Consider the following 10,955-nt stretch of genomic DNA (forward strand, 5'->3'; position numbering starts at 1 on the left):
AGAAGATAAAAGAATTGAGATTTCTAGAAATGTGATTTTTTATGAAATGATATTGCCCTTAGTCAGAAAAAATGCCCAATTCCATACACTCAGCCCAACATTGCCAAACACACCTTCTCAAAAACAAGATTTAGTTAGTCTTCCAGTTGAACCCTCACTTATACCCATTGACCCAACTCCACCTAGTTCTTTATTTTCTCCAACAACCTCTCCCTCTTCCTCACTATCGTTACCTAGCCAAGTTGAACCCATGACCACTGAATCACTTTTAACACAGACACCCATCTCTCCTTCCGCACTAGACACCAGTCCATCATCACCTTCTCATCCCCCGTCACCTTCTTCACCACCTGAGCAACCCCATCCTCGTCATTCCAACCGGCCTCACCAACCTCCAGCATATCTCTCTGATTACTTGTGTAATTCCTCTCTCATCTCTACAAATCAATTTTCCTCAAAGTGCAAGTATCCTTTATCTTCAGTCATGTCTTTTTCTTCTCTTTCATCTTCACATAAAAGGTTTCTTTTATCTCTACATTCTGATTGAGCCAAAGTCTTTTAAGGACACCAATCAACACTTTAATTGGCGTAGTACTATGAAAGATGAGTTGGATGCTCTTGAGCTAAACAAAACTTGGCGTCTTGTTGATTGCCTTGCAGGGGTTAAGCCGGTTGGCTGTAAATGGGTCGATCGCATCAAACGCAAGCCTGATGGTTCGGTTGATCGATATAAAGCACGCCTTGTGGCTAAAGGGTTCACTCAAACTGAATGTGTTGATTTTTTAGAAACTTTCTCCCCTGTTGTCAAGCCTGCCACCATCAGATTAGTTTTGGCATTGGCCTCTATGAAGCGTTGGCCCATACATCAGTTGGATGTCAATAATACTTTCTTACATGGGGATCTTTCTGAGAATGTTTATATGACTCTGTCACCCGGATTTACATCTCCTCAACCGAATCAATGCTGTAAGCTACTAAAGTCATTGTATGGTTTACGATAATCTAGTCGTATGTGGTATGATAAACTTTCTCATCTTTTGCTATCTCATGGATATCAGCAGACCTCATCTGATTATAGCCTATTTGTTAAATTCATTGGTGATCAAATTTCTATCCTTCTAGTCTATGTTGACGACATTGTTCTCACTGGTAATTCCATTTCTGAACTTGCTACCATTAAGTCTATTTTGCACTAACACTTCTGAATTAAAGACTTGGGCCCATTAAAATATTTTTTGGGTATTGAAGTTGCTCAATCAAAAAAGAAAATTTGCTTATCTCAAAGAAAATACTATCTTGATCTTTTAGAGGATTCTGGTTTATTAGGTGCTAAACCTGCTTCTGTTCCAATGGATAATACCACAAGACTATATCAAGATAAAAGTCCCCTGCTATCCGACCCTTTTGTATATCGCCGTTTGGTTGGCCGTCTTATCTATCTCACCACTACTCGACCGGACATCATGTATGCAACTCAACAATTAAGTCAATTCATGGCATCTCCTACTGAATCTCATCTTCAAGCTGCCAAGCATGTATTACGATATCTAGAAACTAGTCCCGGCAAAGGACTTTTCTTTCTAAGGGAATCAGAAATTCAGCTTCTTGACTTCAGTGACTCTGATTGGGCTGGATGTCCTGACACTCGACAATCTTTAACAGGTTATTGTTTCTTCTTAGGCAATTTTTTAGTCTCTTGGAAGACTAAGAAACAAACCACCGTTGCCCGCTCATCAACGGAAGTAGAATATCGTGCACTTGCCAACACAACTTGTGAACTTCAATGGATACTAAATGTGTTACAATTTTTACGCATCTCCCCTATCCGCCCACCAGTTTTATATTGTGATAATCAGAGTGCTCTTCATATTGCTGCTAACTCAGTTTTTCATGAACGAACCAAACATTTAGAGGTTGATTGTCACTTGGTTCGACAAAAAGCTCAAGCTGGAGTGATGAAACTTCTCCCAATTTTCTCTTCTGGGCAACTAGCCGACATCTTCACCAAGCCTTTGTCTCCTCAACCCTTCCATCTTAATCTGAATAAGCTTAGTATTCTTGACATCTTTCATCCTCCAGCTTGCGGGGACGTATTAAATCACTCTTCTACCTCAACCCATGACAACAATAAAGACGTCTCACGGTCCACAAATTCAGCTCAACAGAATACACAAATTCAATTATAATTTTAGTCTTTATCTTATCTTATAGTTATCTTTATCTTTATCTCTATCTTATCTTTATTTACTTTTATCTTTCATAGGCCAATACTCTATATATACTTAGTTTTACCTTCATAGTTTACAATTCACTTCATTTTTTCTTTTCTTTCATTATTATTCTTTCACAATTTTATTATCTTTGTATACTCTTTTCATTTTATTAAGGAGGAAGAAAAATACGGTTGGTGATAACAACGATAATGACATTAAAAAAAGAAGCATGTAAAAGAAGATAATGAAAGAAGAGGAGGAAAAAGCTAAAAAGAAGTGACACTAGCAACAATAATACTATGTACAAAGAAAAAGAAGTACCTAATAACTTAGTTGGAGACTTAATTTTAAAAATATTTAAACATTTAACTTTATTGTTATATTAATGTATTTATAATATTTTCGTCATTGGTTAAGAAATTAAAAAAGTATTTGGAAAATTTAATACTAAGTTTTTTTAAGTAGTAATAGAGTTTGTGGTACAACTTTTTTTTTAAATATTTCTACTAAATAAACAAATATTAAATAGAGTATTTGATTATGATGGTTGTAGGTTTGTTAATTTTTTGGTGTTTAAGGTCCAGGAGTGTTGTTGGCTGGAGTTCTTCGACCAGGAGGATAATGTGATAAAAATATGGAGCTTATTTAATGTTATTTAATATTTAAAATTATTAAAGGTTCAGGTTAATTATATATTAAATTTTTAAAATTTTATTTAATATTTAATTAAATTAGTTAAATTTTGGTTGAATTTTGATCAAATTATTAAATCAATAAATCAGTTATTTTACTGGTTTATTGACCCATTCAGTTTTCACAATTTTGGTTTTCACAAACGAAATGAAACATAGCCTTGCCGTAACAGAACAGTAAGGGGCAATTTAAAGTTGGAATTTGAAATAGGGTAGTAGTGACTGCAGTGTGGCTGGCAGCACAAAAACCATGAGGAGTTTTCAAGCGCCTCCGCCTTCAACCAAACCAAACACCACCAACTCCTCGAAACCCAGCAACAACCCAAAGCCCTCTTTTGTTCCCGCAAAGGATGACACAAAGCCTGTGCTTCAAGATCCGGTAGTCTCTCTCTCTCTCTCTCTCTCTCTCTCTCTCTCTCTCTCTCTCTCTCTCTCTCTGTTGTTGGTTTTTTTTTGGTTGCCTAGCATTCAAAAACTTGCCTCTTAAGTGGGTTATCTTTTTCTATTTAAATTTAATTATTTATGTTTTCTTCTCTTTCAGATACTGAGATCAGATCCTATTGAGACAGAGGAAGCTGTGCTGCGAATACCTCCCTTCTCAATCCCCAAATCAACTTCTCCAGCGTAAATGGCCTAAGCGTTTTAAAAAAGTATAGAAAAAACAAAAATTGTGTTTCTATACAATGCATCTAACTTAATTTCAGCTATTGTTGTCAATATTGTGGTTGTTGCTTCTTAAATGTGCTTGTCAATTGGGCCCAATTGCGTTTGCGTTGATACTTGAAGAAATGAGAGGATTTATTAGATGGATTTACATTCAGTTTGCTTATTAAGCCTCTTACCATTTATTTCTGGGTTAGTTAGCACTAGCTTGTTTGTTATACACGGTTATGGTAAGCTCATTGGATCAGTGTTGAGGTGTCGTCAACTCGGCATACCAAATTACAATGGCAACAATGTGATTCATTCTATTTCGAAATTTCTTCGGTGAAGAATGAAGTTGAATGAAGAGTGCAATGATGTCTTTATTTTTTTTTATATTTTTTCTATTGTAAAAGATACAATTTTCATCTTTCACTCAACGTCACTTTTAGGAAAATGGATCATCTCAATTATTTAAAATAAAAAAAATAGAGAATGTAAAATGTAATCTCTAATCCTTTATTGCTCTTTTCTCTCATATTTATTCTTAGTTCCCTTATAAAATTAATAATAAAAGATTATACTTTATCCCTCTTGATTTGTAGTATCTATATATTAGACATATTTCAAATACAATATTCATCAACACTTATTCAAACTTTATCCCTCTTGATTTGTAGTATCTATATATTAGACATATTTCAAATACAATATTCATCAACACTTATTCAATCGCATGTTCTTTTTGTGTCCAACTGTCTTATAAAAGATAAAAAATTCTTCTTCGGTTGAATATATTTAAATATCTAAACATCATCATATATTAACGCATCCAATAATTATATCTTAACATGTATTTTTAAAATAAATTTAAATTAAAATAAATTTAAAAATAATATATATTATTAATTATTAAAATAAAAAATATTATAAATATTTGATATAATTAAAAAATATTAAACATAATTAAAAATTAATTTATAATTTAATATCAATAAAATATCATAATATTATTACAATTTATTTAAAAGCTACTTCGTATTTATATATATAACATATCCTCGTGTTTTATAAAAATTTCAAATTTATCTATCCGCACGTCTCATGTCGTATCCCGTGTGAATAAATCATAGGCCGTAGCATTACCCTTCTATTTCTACATCTTTTTTGGGCAGCAAAGGTTAGTGTTGGTTGATCCGACTCAACACTTGGTCAAGCAACAAATGGTCCGATACTGGAATCAATTATATAGCATCTTAATAATAATCGAAATTTACAGAATCAATCGAAATTATTACATCGAGGGAAGGAAACTTGCTGCTTTCCAAGATTTCCTGACAAAAAAATCTCCCTCCGTCCCCGACGAGAGAAATTCCAAGTTAGATGTGCTCCACGACCATTTATTAAATGACATTTCAACTTCAAGCATCAAGGGTGCCTGCTGCAATCAAGTATAATTTATAAATGACATTCTGTTAGTACACCTTGGGGTTCCTTGAGCTGAGAAGCCTTTTCTCCAACGAAACAAAGGCTGCAAACCTGTGAGGTGTGATTCGCATGCTTCAGAAAACTGGTTCTCTTAGGGGGAAAAAAAACTTTCAAGTACGTATTTTGCACTTTGCTTCTTGGCTTCCTTCAACTTCTGTTCTATCACTGGCACTGGCAGAGTTAACTCATCTGTGGTGGTTAGATTGTGGATGTGTGCAACTGTAGCGGCACCAGCCAAAACGGCAAAACCCATGGTCCAAACCTTGTTGCCATAGCCCGGTAGCTTCAGCTACTCTTGATGCTTTCAAAATTTTAACTGCATTGTTAACTATGACACTGAAAGAAGAAGAAAATAGATAAATTCAATATACAGCATAAAAAAGTAATATTTGGGCCAACACAATCATAAAATGTGACCATAACTTTTGCTATCAGAAATAACCATAACAGACTTTACGTCACTGCTTCACAGCATTGGATAAAGGGTAACTATTGTAGATTAAAAATTGCAACATTTCCTCAAAACAAATTAAATTCTGAAAGTGAGCTAGGAATACAGCGGTTGATGTCTGCTAAGGTAAATCAGCAACATTGTGGTGTTTAGAAAAGCATCTGATCACTGATCATGGCACTCATACTCTGCTCAAATCTCAATTAAATGTGCCCCTTCATTTCCTAATAAAATGAAATACACAATTTCATAATTCAGTTTTACATTAAATAGGCTCTTGGACACATTTTTAATTATGATTCTGTAAAACTTAAACCCTAAAGAACAACTATTTCAATTAAAAGCCATTGAATACAAACAAATCTAGTAAATTCATTTACCCAAAAAATGTATAAGCCTTCTAAATTATTCTTTCAAATACCATGAACTCAGTTGTTTCTTCCATTTCACTTATCAAATAACAGTAATATTTACTACTAGTCATTCAGATAAATCAAGTCAATAAATAAGATACATAGCACAATGTTCAACTATATAAAGATTTAAAAGGTGAATGCCGATATAAGCTAAAAGTGGTCCAGAGAATACTTCAAAAAACAGAAAAACAAAAAGAAGCAAATGCATATCAACCTTACTTTTTATTTTAGTTAGTTTAAGAAAATATAAATAAGGGTAAAAAAATAAAATAAAAATAAAAAATTGAGAAAGGGAAACCTAACTTACATCCTGATCTTCAAATCGCTTTTGATAGTGCCACAAATACAGCTAGCTGTCAAAATAACTATGGTCTGTGAATTCAAGAACCTGCCACTCTATTCATGAAAAACATGACTTCTAGTGTTGGTGATATTCTGATTTGAAGAATGGAAAGAATTTGATATTTGTTTTGAACTTGGCAAGCTTATAAACAAATAGTTGGAAATCTCTTCATTGTAGATGAGGATCAATCAAAAACAATAAAAATATCCACTATCTTATGTACCATCAAGTCCATCGATCAACATTGCATATGTAGAAGGATGAAATTGACAACCTATTTTCTCTGTGAGACTCAGAAACATTGAGTATTCGTCATTATAACCCCTCTTAAGTAAACCATCAATCAGAACTTTCCAAGCCATTTCATCATGATTATACTGACTACAAAGCAAAGTATGAAATAGTGATTTAGCCTTGTCTTTTCTCCCTTCATCACATAGCCCGCAAATAAGCACCTTGTAGGATTCTAAATGTGCCAAATAGCCATTCTCAACCATGGCATCTAAAATGCTCAATGCTTTGTCATACACTTCCAACCTGCAGCAACAACTAAGAAGTTCATTGTAAACAATCTCACTAGGAGATATTCCAGCTTCTTGCATGTCATTCAATAATCTAAATGCCACATTCAAGCGATCCACCTTGCAGAGTCCTATAATAAGCTTGCTGTAGGTATCGACATTAGGTTTGCAACCATGTTCAACCATCTTTTCAAACAGTAGAGATGTGATATCGAGATCAATTACATTCCAAACACTTGCTATACCTTTTGGAACAACACCAGGAACAAATGAACCTTCAACAGCACAACCATCTTTTATAGTTTGCATTTTCTTTGCCAAATGCTTTAAGAGAAATGCATATGTATAATGAGATGGCTCACAGCCAGCATCAAACATTCGCTTGAGAACACCAAAGGAGCAATCAATCAATTGCATGCACCCATATCCATCAATTAAAAATGTGTAAGTCAATGAATCAGGAAGGATTCCATCCTCCTTCATCTTGACTACAACATTCTCTGCCTCTTCCAACCTTCCTTGACTGCAGTATGCATGCACGAATGTCGTATAAGTAAATACATCAGGCTTACATCCTGAGGATATCATTTTGTTAAGAATTATATCAGCATGATCAAAGTCACCCTCTTTCAACATTTCAGAGATGATATTTGTATATATTTCAACTGTGGGAACTAAATTCAATTTTATCATTTCATCCATAAGCTGTAAAGCCTCATGCACCTTTTTCTCTGTGCACAAGCTGTCAATCAAGACATTGAAAGTGATTGTGTTTGGTAGACATTCCTCAGCAAGCATTATTTTGAACAGAGAATGAGCATCATCAACCTTCCCAACTTTGCAATACCCATGAATCAAAACAGTATACATAACTTCATTTGCCTTAAGATCTTTCTCCTTGATGGACTTAAAGAATTTATGAGCTTCTTCTACTCTCCCTTGTTTGCAGAGAGTATCTATAAAAATGCTGTAAGTCCACTGATCAGGAACAAGGCTATTTTCCTTTATCAAGTTAAGCAACCTATAAGCACTATCCAAATGACCCGCTTTACATTGACCATAGATTAATGAGTTGTATGTAACAATGGTTGGTGATAGGTTGCGCTCAATCATTTTATTAAGCAACCACATTGCCCGGTGCACTTCTTTTACTTTACAAAACCCACAGATCAATTCATTGTATGTACGAGCATTCGGATTACAATTATTTGACTCCATAAGGCTCAAAATTTGCAACGCATCTGCAGTTCTTCCCAATTTACAGTACCCATCAATTAATGCATTGAATGTGACCACACTAGGAACTAAACCTCTCTTCAACATCTGATCCAGTATTTTCCAGGCATCATCAGCATTACCTTCCTTACAGTAGCAATCAATTAACACAGTGTAAGTATGAGCATTAGGTTCACAACCTCTTCCACTCATTTCTTCAAACAGTTTCAGTGCATCCATTTTCCTACCTAAATAACACAATGCACATATCAAAACAGTGTACGTTCGAACAGTTGGAGAACAATTATCCTCTCCCATCTGCGCAAACAACTTCAACGCCTCACCAATCCTCCCTATTTCACAAAGCCCCTGTATGAGAGTCGTGTACGAAACCTCATTCCTTCGACAACCCTTATGCGGCATAATCTCAAACACCTTGTAAGCACCATCCACATCTTTGTTCCTACAATGGCCCAAGATCAAAGAAGTGTAAGTGAACGTATCCAAAGAGAGACCAGCCTCCACAATCTTATTCACATACACATTTGCCTCAGACAAATCTCCTAACTTGCAATAACCATTCACCATTGTATTGAAAGTATAAATATTTGGCAAAACCATATCATCCAACATCTTTAGGTACAACATCCTCATCTCATCGATCAGCCCGAATTTCGACAACGACATTAGAATCAAATTATAACATTTAACATTGAGCTTGAATGTAAACCTCCCACCACCATCACCTGAATCCAATTCTTTCAAGAAGTCAAGCACAAACCTCACATCTTCTTCAGATTTTGCGGACTTAATCATCGAGATGCGAACACTCTCAGCGAAATGCAGTGAGCCATTACGCACTAAAATGGTGAGCAACAAAGCATAGGAAGTTGCATTGTGCCTGAAACCGGGTTGTTTGTTTGAAACCCAATTGAAGAAACCCAATGCAGTTTTGGGGGGGAGGTTGTGAGATAAGAGCCAAGAGACATGTGAAGGTGTGAGAGACGGGACAAGTGTGTTGAGTGAAGGGTGGTTTTGCCAATTTGGATGGGAAAGGATTGTGAGGAGCTGGGAGGGGAAATCAGGTGGATGAGGGTACACGGTGGAACCGAGGTGGGGAAGAGAAATGATTGAAGAGAAAGACCTTTTGAGGTGAGAAGACAAAATGGCATCTGTGAATAAGGTCAAGATGTTTCTCATGTTGGGGCATGAAAAGGTGTTAAATGATCCAGTTCATTCACTAATAGATTCATTCATAATCCTAATAAACCAAACTTACAGTTTTAGTCCACGGAGCCATCTAGAAACGGATCCAGTTCCACCACTCCAATATCCTTCTGGTGTCTATGAGAGAGTAAAAAAAAAGGGCAATAAAAACAATAAAAATAGTTAACAACTCCAAAATTTTAGGCATGAAAATGAATGGAAAAAATATATATCAGGAAAATATAAACATTAAAAACATGCAGAAACATAGCAGGAAACTTGCATAAAAATACATGAAAGTATGACAGAAAAGAAGCAGAAACATAGCCCAAAAAAATGCAGAAAAATCGAAGCCACATTGTAACAAGCAGAAAAATATACATGTGCTTCCTGCATGACCATGATAGAACTAATAAATTGGTAGTTCCAAGAAATGCCTCATGCAAGCTATCAGTCATATATGCCTTAATAATAAATTTAGATTACATCACCGACTGTGTTGAAACTGAAGTATTAGGACAGTTAGCCAGGTACAGCTATGTACAAGCTAAAGACAGAATAAATTTTTTTGGGTAAACAAGAAAAACTACCAGTTTAATTGAATACCAAAAATATAGCTCCCAATGCTGCAATTACTGTATAATAGCAGTAATGTCAAGATATGCAGAAAAGTAAACATGTCTACTAAAAAAATCATACATGCATTATACAGAGCATTGAAGTATCCAATCACCCTCTCTGAATACGAAGCAGCTAGTTACAATTTTACACTAAGTTTTCCTTACATAAAGCTATAAATACCTAAAGTTAACATCAAATAGTACCCAAAGGATGGGTAATTAGAATTATTTATGTCTCGATTGAACGATATTTTTGCTTTTCAAATTTTATTAGCAGAAGCTGGTGCTTCATCATAGTTGCAGCCAGTAAATTTACGATATTTTTAAAGAAAATATGATTCTGATAGTTAACACCAAAATTGGGCTAATCTGCCTCATATTGCGCTGCTTTCAGAAATTTGCAAGATATTGAAAATAGAGAAATTAATTAAGAAGGAAATATGCTTAAACACTTGAAATTATACAACTTATTTGATGCACAATTCTTTCTTTCAAATCAAGATAAGACAAATAATGCAATTCCAGAATGAGATCGAAACACATAAATAAAAGGAAATTAATTAGAAAGTAGGTGGCATGCATGTACGTACCTGGAGAAGAGGGTGCCAATTGAAGTATTTCCAAATTCAAATGCCCTAATCGAAGAAGAAAACAAAAAGCTTTAGAATTACGCCTAACAGAACACATTGAATCATAAATAAGGGAACTCCATATTACACATAAAGCTTAGCACAAATGCAATGCCACACACCATAGAAAAACAAAAACGCTTTGCCTTATCACAAACCTAGAATACAGCTAAGAAGAGGAAAACGATCTGAAACACAAATAGGCGTAAAAATTGCAGATAATAATTGGTGGCCATAACATGGATTTTGTAACTGTTCGATGTCAATGCAACAATACAGCAGCGAGAATGCAGAGCAAAGCCCCCCAATTCGATTAACCAAAGTATGAATTCACTACCTCAAAGCAGAGGAGTCATGAAATGATGTTTCACAAACTACCATCAAGCCATAATAAGAGTGCAAACTTGACAACCATGGGTCCCAAATAAACAGTCACAGAGACAACTATGGAATATTCTTGGTGTGAGCCATCCAATCGGATTGAACGTACTTCTGAAGAACTTGTCGCACTGCCACTTC

At 35.0% G+C, this 10,955-nt stretch overlaps 1 protein-coding gene across 8 annotated transcripts in view; it reads right to left on the minus strand.

Annotated features, from left to right (window-relative positions):
• Nucleotides 1-4,771: 4,771 nt before the first annotated feature.
• LOC107484746 (pentatricopeptide repeat-containing protein At5g65560) overlaps nucleotides 4,772-10,955 on the minus strand; it is a 16,898-nt gene continuing 10,714 nt past the window's right edge. For 2 of the 8 annotated variants that reach the window (XM_052260340.1, XM_052260341.1), the window contains 3 exons: nucleotides 10,398-10,442; nucleotides 6,210-9,325; nucleotides 4,772-5,371 (listed from right to left, as the gene is read on the minus strand). In XM_052260340.1, coding sequence (XP_052116300.1) covers nucleotides 6,461-9,181 — 2,721 coding nt within the window. In that variant the 5' untranslated portion in view covers nucleotides 9,182-9,325; nucleotides 10,398-10,442 and the 3' untranslated portion in view covers nucleotides 4,772-5,371; nucleotides 6,210-6,460. The other 6 variants (XM_052260339.1, XM_052260338.1, XR_008008311.1 and 3 more) reach the window with 6 other exon arrangements.

The sequence above is a fragment of the Arachis duranensis genome, chromosome 4 (genome assembly GCF_000817695.3).
Source record: "Arachis duranensis cultivar V14167 chromosome 4, aradu.V14167.gnm2.J7QH, whole genome shotgun sequence".
Taxonomy (NCBI): domain Eukaryota; kingdom Viridiplantae; phylum Streptophyta; class Magnoliopsida; order Fabales; family Fabaceae; genus Arachis; species Arachis duranensis.